General features: G+C 46.5%; 1 protein-coding gene across 3 annotated transcripts in view; it reads right to left on the reverse strand.

Moving 5' to 3' along the window:
• STX2 (syntaxin 2) overlaps window positions 1-11,849 on the reverse strand; it is a 40,674-nt gene extending 28,825 nt beyond the window's left edge. The window contains exon 1 of one of the 3 annotated variants that reach the window (XM_043902120.1): window positions 11,643-11,849. In XM_043902120.1, coding sequence (XP_043758055.1) covers window positions 11,643-11,672 — 30 coding nt within the window. In that variant the 5' untranslated portion in view covers window positions 11,673-11,849. Of the gene's footprint in view, window positions 1-9,463; window positions 9,528-11,642 lie in introns of those variants that run through there. The other 2 variants (XM_043902121.1, XM_043902122.1) reach the window with 2 other exon arrangements.
• Between the last annotated feature and the right edge of the window lie 2,147 nt (window positions 11,850-13,996).

Below are 13,996 nucleotides of genomic sequence, written 5' to 3' on the forward strand. Positions count from 1 at the left end.
GCACCAACGGTGAATTGAAAGACAAGAGCAGCTGGGTACCTACACAATCTCAGCTCACTAAGAGCACCAAAGTGTAAGAAGCCCACCACCCACCAAGGCTGTGACATCCACCAGGCCACAGTCGGGGCGGGCGCACACAGCCAATCAGCCCTGAGAAGCAGCCACGTCAGGGGGAAACAATGGCTGGATCTTCGAGAACTGAGCACGCCACAGGATCGATCATTCATTCTCACTGAGTGCATCCATGTGACACAGACCAGGTTTATTTTCCACAAGTGAATCTGCTTACATTGCACAGTCTATACAGATCAGAAATACTGACACCACTAGTCAACTTTTCTAGTTGTTGTTCAGTCGCTCAGTCATGTCCGACCCTTTGTGACCGCATGGACTGCAGCATGCCAAGCTTCTCTGTCCCTACCATCTCCCAGAATTTGCCCAAGTTCTTGTCCACAGAATCAGTGACGTCTTCCAGCCATCTCATCCTCTGTAACCCTCTTTTCCAGACTTTTGTGCCCAACTTTTCTAGATTAGGTAATAATTTCCAAAGAACTTTCACATATGTTAGCTAGTGTTGATCATTTTTCCCTAAGTAAGTAATTTCCAATTATGACCACACTTGTATAATCAATAAACATTTTACTAAAGAAAGACTCGGTGAAGAAGACCTGAGTGAACTGTGGAACTGGAGGAGATTCTTGAGAGACCCTTGGACAACAAGGAGATCAAACCAGTTAATCCTAAAGGAAAACAACCCTGAATATTCTTTGGAAGGACTGATACTGAAGCTGAAGTTCCAATACTTTGGCCACCTGATATGAAGAGCCAACTCACTGGAAAAGACCCTGATGTTGGGAAAGATTGGGGGCAGGAGGAGAAGGGGACAACAGAGGATGAGATGTCTGGATGGCATCACTGACTCAACGGACACAAGTTTGAGCAAACTCTGGGAGATGGTGAAGCACGTGCTGCAGTCCAGGGGATTAGAGTTGGACACAACTTCACGAATGAACAAGGGAACACTGAGGAAGAAAGCAACCCACCACGGGGAAAGGCCAGGATGACACTACTTTACAAATCAGGTCCATCAGTTTAAAATAACATTGAAGAGATGTTCTAGGCCAGGCGTTCTCACACTTGACGGACATCAGGACCGCCTGGAGGGCTAGGTCTCTGGCTGAGTGGAGCATTCCATGACTCGAGACTACCCTAGAACATCCAGAACCTCACCACATTGTAACCTTAACCCACCCCTCAAGGGACACAAAAGAACGAAACAGTGAAAAGACTTTGCAATAAGTCCCCTACACATGAACCTTCAAGTTGCAAGCTTTCAAAGACATGAACGTTGCATTCCCATGTCCAATCACGTAAGTTCACACGTCTTGTGTACACTGTCACATGTGTACATCCTCTACACATGTGCTTCTGTATACTTTACTGTATAGTAGTGCAGTTTTATTTCAAGCCCAGGATGTCTGGAAGCAAGTGCAAAAGCAGCAATGATGTAGCTGGTAACTGGGATGACAAAAAAAAAGTACTACCCAGACATCACTGGCCTGTTTTTTCAAGAGGGTAGTTAAAAAAAAAGCCAGCAAGAAACCAGAACCTGTGTCATCAACGTCAGGCCTGAGTGAAATTGCAGCTTGCCCTCCATCTCCTACTGCTGACGATCCTTCAGCCCTACCACCTCCACCTCCACTCCCCGCTCCAGTCAGTAACTCTTCTTGCCTGTTCACTCGATGCCAGCCCTGTTCACCAGCTGTTGTATTGTACTACTATACTTCTCAAGGTACCGTAAGATTTTAAATGTTTAGTTTTCTATGTTTGTTTTTTATGTATTATTTGTGTGAATACTTCTCTTATGGCTCAGTTAACACTTCTCTTATGGCTCAGTTCGTAAAGAATCTGCCTGCAATGCGGGAGACTGGAGTTCGATCCCTGGGTTGGGAAGATCCCCTGGGAAAGGGAAAGGCTACCCACTCCAATATTCTGGCCTGGAGAATTCCATGGACTGTATAGTCCACTGTCTCGCGAAGAGTCGGATATGACTGAGTGACTTTCAACCAACCCATTTGTGTAAAAAGTATTATAAACCTATTACACTACAGTATGGGCTTCCCTTGTGGCTCAGCTGGTAAAGAATCCGCCTGCAATGTGGGAGACCTGGGTTCGATCCCTGGGTTGCGAAGATCTCCTGGAGAAGGGAATGGCTACCCACTCCGGTATTCTGGCCTGGAAAATTCCATGGACTGTATAGTCCATGGGGTCACCAAGAGTCGGACCTGACTGAGCGGCTTTTACTTAACTTCCCTTCACGCTACAGTACTATATAGCCGATTGTGTTAGTTGGGTACCTAAGCTGACTTTGTTGGACTTGTTTAAACTGGACGTGTGAACATGCTCTCAGAACGGAACTCGTTTTTACGTATGGGTCTTATATTGGGAAGAAAGCAATCTCTGTCTACAGCTACAGGGGAGAGGAGACAATGTCAGACCCTAGAACCTGGCATCTGAGTCACACAAAATTTATCAAGGACATGTGACAGAGCATCTACCAGTGAGAGATGTGGATTCGAGACGAGAAAGGAAAGACACCTGACAGCATATAGAGGAGGGAACTGTTTGAAACCATCTCCCTGAGGGCACGCTAGGCGGTCAGTTCAGCTCTAACTCTGCGAAAGCTGAGGTGGCCCCAGATTTCAGGAATTCTGTGTCCTCAGGAAAATCAGAATCTTGAAGCACTAAAAGTGTAGCTTTACTGATCTGCAACTTGGAATAATGTGGAAACAAAATTCCACTAAATTTAGTTAAGAAAAATCTGCCAACTGTAATAAAGGTGGTAAGAAAACACAATGCAGCCTCCCTCTGCACCTTCCAGGGCCCACGCTGAGGCAAATCGCTCTGGCCTAAACTTCAACAAGAATCTCTCACCACCCCGCGGAAGGCTTCCGCACCTCCCTTGCCCTGGGGCCACTTCTGGGTGTAGATAAGATAATCTACAGAGGGCAAAGGGAGAAGAAATGTGCTTCTCCAAGATAGAGAGGCACAGCTCCCTCAGACAAGGGGTTTTTATGAGAGCCGTAAAGAGTATTTTATCTCCAGGTGACACACACACTGGACAGTGGGGTGGTCTCGAGGGAAAAGCAGACCCCCCCCCCCCACTCCACAGGATTCTGGGAGCAGCTCACGGAGCTGCAGGCGGGGGTCAGAGGGCGCCTCTCAGGACTGTGGGCTGAGCTCTCTCCACACCGTTGCTTCTGTTCACAGACTCCCCAGGGCATGTGCCTGGAGTGGTTTCCCCAGCAGGGCCCGCCCTTACTTTGAGCAACCACCCTGCTCTCACGTGACTCCAGTCGTGGAGGAAGATGCCCGCAATTAGGCAGCGCTGCTACTGAGAATGTTTCATTTGTGCTCTGCTAACAGGGCAGGTATTATGGGTTGAACTGTCCCCCTAAAAATAAATGTTGCAAACCCCCAGGACGCGTGCTTGGAGAAAGGGTCTGGGAAGACATAATTAGTTAAGATGAGGTCATGCTGGAGCAGGATGGGCCCTTAACCCCACAGGACTCTGTCCTTATAAGAGACAGAGACACAGCGGAGGCAGTCATGTGGCGAGCAAGGCAGAGAGGGTAGTGAAGGGTCTATGAGCCAAGGAGCGCCTAGGACTGCCACCACCCCCGGAAGACATGAGCAGCAAGGCAGGACTCCCCCGAGGTTCAGGGGAGCATGGCCCTGCAACATCCTGACTTCAGGCTTCTGGCCTCCAGGGCCAGACATGACAGCACCTCTGTGACCCCATCTGTGGTCTTGTGTCATGAGAGCCCAAGGACACACACACACACCAAGGACTGAAGTGTGCCAACCCGACCCTTTCTTTAACCAACCATGCCAACTAACCAAGACACTGATCTGGACCCAAGCAGACAGGCTCGTCTAGCGAGAAGAATACCGTCTTGGGAGTCACAGGTCTGGCTTCTAACCTGCTTACCAGCTGGGCCCCACCAACTTCTCCTAGTCTGTCTCCTGGTCTATAAAGTGAAGATGACACCCGTTTCCTCCTCCAAAGGTGGGCTGCAGGAAAACTGCCCACTCAGGGCTTCATAAGGCACATGATTTTCACAGGGTGTGCATACACCAATAAATGCTTTTAAAATCATTTCAGGTCCATGCTCTTAATTCCCAGAAAAAGAGCACTTAAAGGCAGATCAGCAATCGGCTAACAGCAACAAAAGTGACGTTCAGGCAAACCCGCCAATAGCGTAGAGCTCTTCTCCAGGCTCCCGCGTCATTTGGAGTGAAAGAGGGCTGCTAACGGGCATCACATCATGGGCCAGGGCACTGGGGCAGCAGGAGGACTTGCTGTTGTGTTGGTCCTCCAGCACCACCTGAGGCCTGCGAGCACCCCCGTTTCACACACAGAGAACACCCTGGGACAGCTGAGCACCGTGCTCACAGCCTCAGGCCTCTCTGGGAACCAGGAGGGTTCGACCTCACAAACCCACGACTGTGCTGACTCACCAATAGCAGGAGCACCAGGAAACTTAAAATGCCTTCCACACCCGCTCCCCCAACTCTGCGAGAAGCAGCTAAGGCAGGAGGGGTGAGCGGCTGCCCTGGACGCTCAGAGCTGAGACCACCTTATCCATCTGACTCCAGAAGTCCTCACTCTTGACCACACACCATGGACCTCCCCCAGAGGAGGGGATTTCACGTGGGTCCTCCAGGCACAGCCTGGCTCCCAGGCTCCCTTCTGAACTTCCGGGGCAACTTCCCTGGCCTTCACAATCATGTCCTCTTTGAATGACCCTGCATATCACTGTCCCCCTATGGCTGACTTCTCTTCGCAGATGCGGGCAGGGGACGTTCCGGAGGCCAGGAACACTGGAGTGAACTAAATTAAGTCCCCGTGAATTCATCAAATGAGAATGGGGGAAGGGTAGAGAATGACCTTGAACGTGGCTGAGCAGGGCTGAGATTCCCCTGTGGCCCAGAGGACGAGTGAGTCTGACAACACATCTGCCCCCACCGTGGCTTTCCTGGGGCGAAGGGCACCCATCTCACCCCTCTGACAGCTACTCAGGGTTCTCAGAGGCCTCAGTGTTTTGTCTGTCTTACATTTTGTTGTGAAAATGACAAAACACATACAGAAGTAGAAGGAACAATATAGGGAGCCCTCGATGGATCCGCTGCATGGCTTCCACAGTGGTCAATCCACAGCCTGTCCTGCTTCACCTGCACGCTCCCCGCCCCCGGGCCCGGCAGCACTACACCATCTCGTGGCAAAGCCCACACAAGGATGTCTGCCACGTGTGACACAACCAAGAACCTACGCTCCCTACTCCACCTGCTCCAGGGCAGAGACTTAGTTATTTCTGGCTCAGGGGAGACGGTGTCCAACGTAACCCTCTCCCTGAGGGAAGTCAGTCATTTTACCATTACATTATACATGGACCACTCTCTTTGCAGGAGGCAGTGAATAAACAACTGACCACCAAAAAACTCAACTCTTCCTGGAAGCTGAGACCCACGTGTCACCACGCGTGATCTTTATTCAGTCATTCGCTTGCTGGTAAATCGTGCATTTCTCTACCTGCAGACCAAGAGGGAGCCAATGACTGGAATCTGTTTCCTCTACTGCCTTTTTTCCTTTTTTGCTACTGGTTTTTCTATTATGTTTTAGTGCCTTAGAGAAAAATCAGCAAAACAATGACACTGTGTGCAATTTTAACACAATTTTTGCAGATTAGAGAGATTATTAAATTTATTTCTATTCGTTACAGCATGGTATTCTTATGTCATAAATGGATAAAACATGTAAAATCAGTTGTGAAGACTTTTTTTCTTTTTTAACTTTTTATTTTATATTGGAGTAAAGCCTATTTCCTATTTATATTTCTTAGTTCTATCTAGAACTCTCAAAACTATTAGACTTGAGAAAACAGACCCAGTAATACTATCTCAGCTTTTCCATTCATTAAAAAAGAAACAAAAAATGACTACCTAACTATGCTATTCAAGCTACATAATCGCCCCCCACGTCCATGAAGCTCATGTTCCACCTTTCCAACTGAGATGGTGTAACCCCTGTACAACAGCTGTTGTTTACAACAGTGTACTTATCGTAAATAACAAAATGATTCGTGGCATTCACTAACAGCAGTGGGAATAGCCTCCAACTTGATCTCCAAAGTGTCAAAGTACAAGATAAGCACCCAAATATCAACATTCCATTTCTGTTAAATTTTAAAAGAATTCCCCTTAAAAACAGCATTATATTAAAACACAATTCTCTCTGTGAAAAGTGTGGTAAGGAAGAGACAGTAAGGAGCTTCCCTGTTTAGAAACTATTTAACAAAGATGAATTATCTGTCACTGGAATGCTCTCTGTTGAGATAATTCAGAAGCTGAATTACTGCAAACTAAAAGAATCCAAAGTTGGATAAGATACTGAATTTTTCTCCATGTTATTCTCCACATACATGTACACTAGGGCCTTCCACGCAAATGCTAATTGTGGGGAAACAATTATCTTGAAATATGTCCAATGGTTGCTAGAATATGATAATTTTTCAAAATTACATTACTTCAGGTAAAAAAAAAAGAATACTTGTAATAAAAATAGGCAAAAGCTGACTGCTGGCCAGTTGGTAATCATGTTGCCAGATATAAGTATTTCTTTTCCATATTTTTATATAATCAGTTATAGTTTTATGCCCTAGGTAGAATGTTACTGTTTCATGTTTTACATTTTCACTTCATATTTATCTCCATTATTAATATTATAAATACTACAGGTCCTTACACTTTACATAAATAACATTGTACTGCATAAATGCTTCTGGTTTTTCCCTCTCAAAGATATGTTTAAAGATTTTCCCTCATCTCTCATTTTCACTCCCCACTAACTATCAAACTCATCATCCTTCTGTCCTTCACAGCAGAGCCGTGGCTGGCCGTGCCCCCTGCCCAGCCTATACCCAGCTGGCTCCTTCTTCTCATCACATCTCAGCTCAGAGATGTCCCTGATCAAGACCCCTGATCACCCAGCACAAAGCAGCCAACCCACACCCACTCACCGTTTTATATCTTCCCCAGCAGTTACTGCTCACTGACTTAACTGTTCCTTGTCCCCTCCCCCCAGGACACATTTCAGGGGAGCAAGGACTTCAAGGGTCTTGTTGCAACTTACGCCTGAAACAGTGCCTGGCACGTGGCAGTCACTCAGTTGAGACCAGCTAAAGGAATGAATGAAGGGCAGAGAGATGAGATGGGGATGGGGATGGAGCGGAGAGAAAGCACATACAGAAGGACAGGGAAGCCAGGAAACAAAGACACAGACACACACAGCACGAAGCGGCACAATGGGCAGGACTGGAGGACAGAGGCAGTCTTGGTTGCTCGCTAGCCCCTGGTTCCATCCCCTCATGAGGTCTGACAGCACATCCCGCTGTTGAATCTGAAGCCCCATTCTACCATTGCATCAATCTCCCTTTTCTGTTTTAGCAAAGGGGTTTCTGTCCCTGGCAACCCAGAGAGCCTGAAGACAGCAGAGTCCATTGTCATCTGCATTTTCCTAACTAACCGTGGGCGTGTTCAGAAGCAAACACTCAAACCACACCTAGCAGGTGCTCCAGGCAGAGTCCTGAGGCCTCAGAGCAAATCTGACTGCACACATCTGCCCTGGAAAGGGTGCAGAGTTTACGGGACGGCGCAGAAAACAGGACCACGTGTGTGTTCAGATGGGCAGAGACGGGAGATCTCTGGGGACACAAGAGGGAAGACTTCCTGGTAGCGATGCTTGCACTGAGGCCAAAAGAAAACGTGGGGCCAGAAAAAGGGAGGGGGCAAGAGACATACAAAGTGAGTAGCTCACAAGGACCCAGAGAGGAGGGCACATGGGAACAGCAGACTGGACCAGGGGACCTGCCACAGTGAGGTGCTGGTTCTCTCTTGGGTTCTCCATCCCTTATATTCATAATGAACAGACTTGAAATTAAAAACAAGAAGTAATTAACCTGTGGAAATGTAGAGACTTTGCTTTTTTATTCTGCATACAAACAGTATTTATTGTGGTTCCCAGAGAAATAACAAGGGCTTCCCAGGAGGCGCAGTGGTCAAGAATCTGCCTGCCAATGCAGGGGATGCAAGCGACATGGGTTCGATCCCTGGGGTCGTGAAGATTCCCTGGAGGAGGAAATGCAACCCATCTTGCCTACACACAGAGAAACTACAGATCTGGGTTGCAAAGATCCCAGCTGTGGGATTCCAACTGTCTGCTGAATGACACAGGATTCAGTAAATTATGAAATCCTCAACTATAAACATATTCAAATATTATGTACAATTCATATATTAAAGTATACATGTATTATGAAATTCTCAGTATTTTAAACTTCAGTGACATACTTAAAAAAAAAAAATGTTTTTACTTTCTAAGTTGGAACCTGAACCTTTACCACGTAACAATCTGCACTCTGTGTCCCATCTGAGCTGCCAAAACAGAATCTTAAAAATATGTGGGCAGCTTTCTTGCCCTTTAAAAAATTTTACGTGCAATTTATCACCATGAACCCAAGTATTAAAAATAGTAATTTTCTCAATAAACAAAGTCCTACTGTATAGACAGGGAACTATATTCAATATCCTGTGAAAACCCTAATAGAAAAGATTATTAAAAAAAAATATGTATAACTGAATCACTTTGTTATCCAGCAGAAATAGAACATTGTAAATCAACTACATTTCAATATAATTTTCTTTAAACAATTTAATTTTCTCGTATGTCTACTAGTGAATACCATCTAAGTATGTGTGTTTAAGTCTATTACTCTGCAAATTCCCACAGCTGAAATTTGCAATTTTTCTGTTTTTAACTACCATAAATACAGTCATTTGCATTCACAAACTTTTTTTAAAAGGTAATCAAAATATACTTGGGGTCATCTCGAAGGACAGCAATTCCACTTTGACTTACTTCCTAAACCTTCCTAAACGTATTTCCTTCTGCTTCTTCACTCTTCCTTACCCGGTTGTGCACATCCACAGCACACACCCAGTTCATTTCTGTGCCCTCTGCACTTAGCACGTAACCTCACAGAGATCCAGTGCTCAGAATCTACTGAATGGGTGGTCCTTTTATTTTTTTAAAAACCAGAAACATCCTTCTGGATTTAGAATTTAGGAAATCTTGGGCAAGTCACTCAAACTTTCTGCACCCAAATGTACTAACTGGCTGCTCAAAAAGAGAATTCTTGCTCAGAAGCAGCTAAATCTGTATTTGACAAACTGTATTGGACAAACTAACTTTTAAGTCCTTTCTGAGAAGTTATCAGTGGGAATCTTTTTCTCAGGAGGAATCACTAACAGCTAATAAAGGAAACTTCTAGAAGGCATCAAGAATATTTTGTCAATGTGGACAACACAGGCATTTTAACTAGTAAAATTGAATATTCAAATTTACCTAGGAAAAAACACCAGCCACTTAGAAACATGGTTGTGAAAGGTCATTTTACTACTCCAAGAGCTACCTGGAAAAGACACATTTCCTGAAAAAAAAAAAAAATTAGCTTTGATAGCTGATAATCTTCAGATGAGTTTCTAAATATTAAAAGTTAAACTTTAAGTATGTCAGATTCAATTTTAAGTTAATATGCCAGGGAGAAGGTTGCTTTTTATAACTGCTTGAAAATATTTTAAAAATTAATACATATTAATAGCACTTGTAATTACAAAGCATTATTCTCTCTCCCACCCTCTCCCAGAGTGTCACACACAGGAGATAATTTTATGATTCAGCGCTTCTTCCATAAGAGTACACAAAAAAATCTTATTATCATCATTTTATACACAGGAAAACTGAGGTTTTGAGAGGTTCAGAAATTTTCTGCCCAAGATTTAACAACTGCAGACATAGAAACGTCCACTAATTTGCCCTACAACTGCTCAAATTTCCATCTACAGCAACATGGGAATGGATCAGAAAAGATCACTTCTTCCTCTAGAATTCTAGATTAAAACATGTTCTTACCAACACTGTTGCCATAAGAGCTGAAATACACATACACTTAATTAAGAGTGATAGAGAACTGCCTTCTTCGTTTTTGTTTTTTGCTTTTTTTTTTGCTCAACAAGCCAAGAAAAGTTTCTCACATATTCCACTAACACATATTTTCTACTGTTCTCCAACATTCATAAATTTGTCTATTCTTTCATGATACAGTCTTCATTTCTTCACTTAGCAAATATCTGAGCTTCTAACAAAGAAAGATACACCATTGAGTGCAATAACAGAAGAGCAATTTGCCATTTAACACGTTGCTAACCTGTGAACACAAACGTCAAAATACCTGACCATTAATAAAAAGAGAAGGAAAGAAAAATCACTACGAAGAAACTTTCTGGGAAAGACTGTAAAAGCATGTAATTTCCATAATCTGAAGAATGAATAATTCATTGCTTCTCTGAACTAAGATTCCTCATCTGGCCAACAGAACACAGTTAATAATCTGAGGGACTATTCTACTTCCTAAACCTTTTGGACAGGGCTGGATCCAGTCTAGAAGCCAAGGAGAGAGTTAATTCACTACATTCAATGGATGCTTTAGTGCAGTGGGCCTTGCTCCGTTCTGAGGCTGTTCAGAGTACTAGGGAACGAAATATAAACATTCAACACTACTTTAGTACTTGTATTTTTCATGAAAAAAGTCAGAATTAATTCTGTTCACCTAAAATGTTTCAACTCTTCTACATTCTATAAACATCCACTACCGTTTCAATGTCATCATCTCATTCACAGTACTGTCCGTGGAATGCATCAAACACGACTCCAATTCCTAAGGGTTAACAAAACACTGTTCCCTTACTAAAGTCATTGGTAATTTGCTGAGCACCTATGTACTCCACCAGCGGGGTTTACTGGGAGTAAACAAACAAGGCAAACTATTTACAGGAGAAACAAAAGGCGCCCCTCTGTACCTGCCTCACCGCTCCCTTCCAGTATCCAGCCCTGCAAGGCGCCCACTGGCACCTGGCATCACATGCATCCGTTCCCACCGTTCCACTGAGCTCCTACTGCGCGCGGGGTCCCACCCGAAACCTCAGATATCAGACAGGGAGCAAGGGGACTTGTCCCTGCTCTCAGGGAGCTGACGCATACTAGGATGGAACCGACCATAATTCAACAAGTAACTTTTGGTCATGATAAGTGCTCTGCGAGGAGTTAAACCAGGCGAAGGAATGGACGCCTCCAGGGAAGGAAGTCACCTGAAGCAGCAGCAGAGCCCAGCTCAGAAAAGGAGGTTCGAGGCCCGGCCGGACCCTGAGACGCCGGCTCAAAAGCAATTCCCTTTCCCATCGCCCAGTGCAGAAGCGAGGGCAGAAGAATGCCTTCGGGGAGTCGGGGAGATGGTGGGACGGTGGTGCTGCGGGCTGGGGAAGCCGTGCACCCCCTCCGACCCCGCACAGGGGCCGCCCCGCCCCTCCTGAGCCCCGGAACCCGGACTCCCCTTCCCCGCCCACCCTGTGACCCCGCACCCTGAACGCCCAGCCCAGCCCCGCACCTCCCCGCCCCCGCCCATCCCCGCGCCCCCCGGGCTCCCGGCCCGAACCGCTACTCTCCAGCTCGCCCGCCCGCGGCTCACCGCCGTCAGGTCCGGCAGCCGGTCCCGCATCCCCACGGGCCGGGCGCCGCGCCCCGCCGCTCAGGCCTGGCCGGCGCCGCCTCCGGCCGGCCGCGGGCTCTCAGTGTACCCGCCGCCGCCTCAGCCCGCGGGTCGCCCTCCCCTCGGCCGGCGCTGCCACGGCAACCGCGCCCTCGCGGTCTGCGCATGCCCGGCCCGCGCCGCGCCCAGACCCACGCAGACAGCAGGAGCCTTCCTGAGGGAATGCCGCGACCCAAGGGGCGGGGTCCGCCTTGGGGCGGGGCCTGACTTGGGTAGGCGGGGACTATCGGGGAGGGAAGGGGCCCGCCCAAAAGGCGCGGCAGAGGAACAGACGCGATCTGGTGGGGGAAGGAGCGGAGCCTGACCGAAAGGGGAGGGGCGGGGCCTGCTGAAGAGAGGCGGGGTTGGCCGCGAAGGGGCGGGGCTCAACTGAGTTGTGTTCTAGCGGCGTCTTATCCTGGTTGGTTAGATACGACTTTTGCTCTTTTTGATCTGCTTTTGGTTTTGTGCTTTCACATTCATTTGATTTACTTTAAAAATTCGTGGAAAATTTGGTGACGAATTTAGCAAGTGTATGGAGATGGGTTAGGTGCAGCTTTGTATACGCATATTCCGAACAAAGACCATCTCTTCAAGGATTCTTGGGGTTTCCCCGGTGGCTCCTGCCTGCCCTGCAGGAGAGCATCAATCCCTGGGTCGGAAGATCCCCTGGAGGAGGGAATGGCAACACACTCCAGTATTCTTGCCTGGAGAATTCCTTGGACAGAGGAGCCTGAGGAGCTACAGTCCATGAGGTTGCAAAGAGTCAGACAGGAGTGAGTGACTAACACACTTTTATGGATTCTTATCCTTTTCTGTGTGACTAAGGCCTAGTCAATCCCAAAGGAAATCAGTCCTGATTATTCATTCCAAGGACTAATGCTGAAGTTGAAGCTCCAATACTTTGGCCACCTAATGTGAAGAACTGACTCATTGGAAAAGACTCTGACGCTGGGCAAGATTGAAGGCGGAAGGAGAAGGGGAAGACAAAGGATGAGGTGGTTGGATGACATCATTGACTCGACGGACATGAGTTTGAGCAAGCTCTGGGAGTTGGTGATGGACAGGGAAGCCTGGTGTGCTGCAGTCCATGGGTCGCAAAGAGTTGGACACGACTGAGCTGACTGAACTGAACTGAAGGCCCGTAATGACTAATTAACATAACCTAAAGAATGTAATTTAAAATGGCATGAAGTGGTAATATGCAGAGACTCAGGCCTTAGGATGCAGTTCTAGTGTGAGAAACAGACAAGACAGAAGCGGACAAATAAATAAGAAAATGGGGCATGGACTTGGAGGAGGGCTGAGAGAGAGGTGGCTACATCAGATAGTGGTCGTGGGAGACACCAGAGTTTAGGCTAACAAAGTCAGAGGGAACAGTCTCCAAGACCCCTCTGACTTCTGACACCAACTACAAGTTCAGTAACTCACTGGAGGGACTTACAGAATTCACTGAAAACTGCAATGCTCACAGTTAGGGTTTAACACAGGAGATGGGTACAGATTAACATCAGCGAAGGGGGGAGGGGGGACAGGAGGGGAGGGGCAGGGAGGACATCCTGGTTGTACCACATATGAAGCTTCTGTTGTCTTCTCCTTGGGCAGTCCAGACACATAACTTACACAGCATTGATGGGTGTCAGAATACATGAAGTTGCCAACAAAGAAAGTTCACCCAGGCCACCAAATTCTGAGTTTTTATTGGGGCTCCATTGCACAAGCTTGATTGATTAATTGCCCTCCTGGTTGATCTAAGACTCCAGATTAGCTGGTACCTATGAAGTGGGGTGATCCCAGGAGTAGAAAATGGCAACTCACTCCAGTAGTCTTGCCTGAAAAATTCCATGGACAGAGGCACCTGGAGGGCTACAGTCTAGGGGGTCACACAGAGTTGGACATGACTGAGCTACTTCACTTTTCAAACTTGGGTGAACTAGAAGCAAACTCATCTGAATTTATGACTTTGATATGTTTTTCATAAGTTAAATCAAAATCAGTAAATTGATAGATATGGATTGAACAAAAATTTTCCATTTTGATTAAGCAATTAAAACAAGGTGTTGGCAGGGGAAGAGTGGGCAATTGTGCAGAGATTTTCTAAGAATGAGGTTAATATAAAGGAGGTAAAATTAAGAGAGGCTAGACAAAAACCACTTGGTCCTGTACACAGCATTTGAGCTCCTCTGTCAAGCAGTACCGGAAACAAGCACACTCCAGGACTTTCATGAGCCAATGAAATCTTTTTCAGTTTCTTCACTTAGAATAAAAAAGCCCTAATATATTGCTAGGAGAAT

This window comes from Cervus elaphus, chromosome 5 (genome assembly GCF_910594005.1).
Source record: "Cervus elaphus chromosome 5, mCerEla1.1, whole genome shotgun sequence".
NCBI lineage: Eukaryota > Metazoa > Chordata > Mammalia > Artiodactyla > Cervidae > Cervus > Cervus elaphus.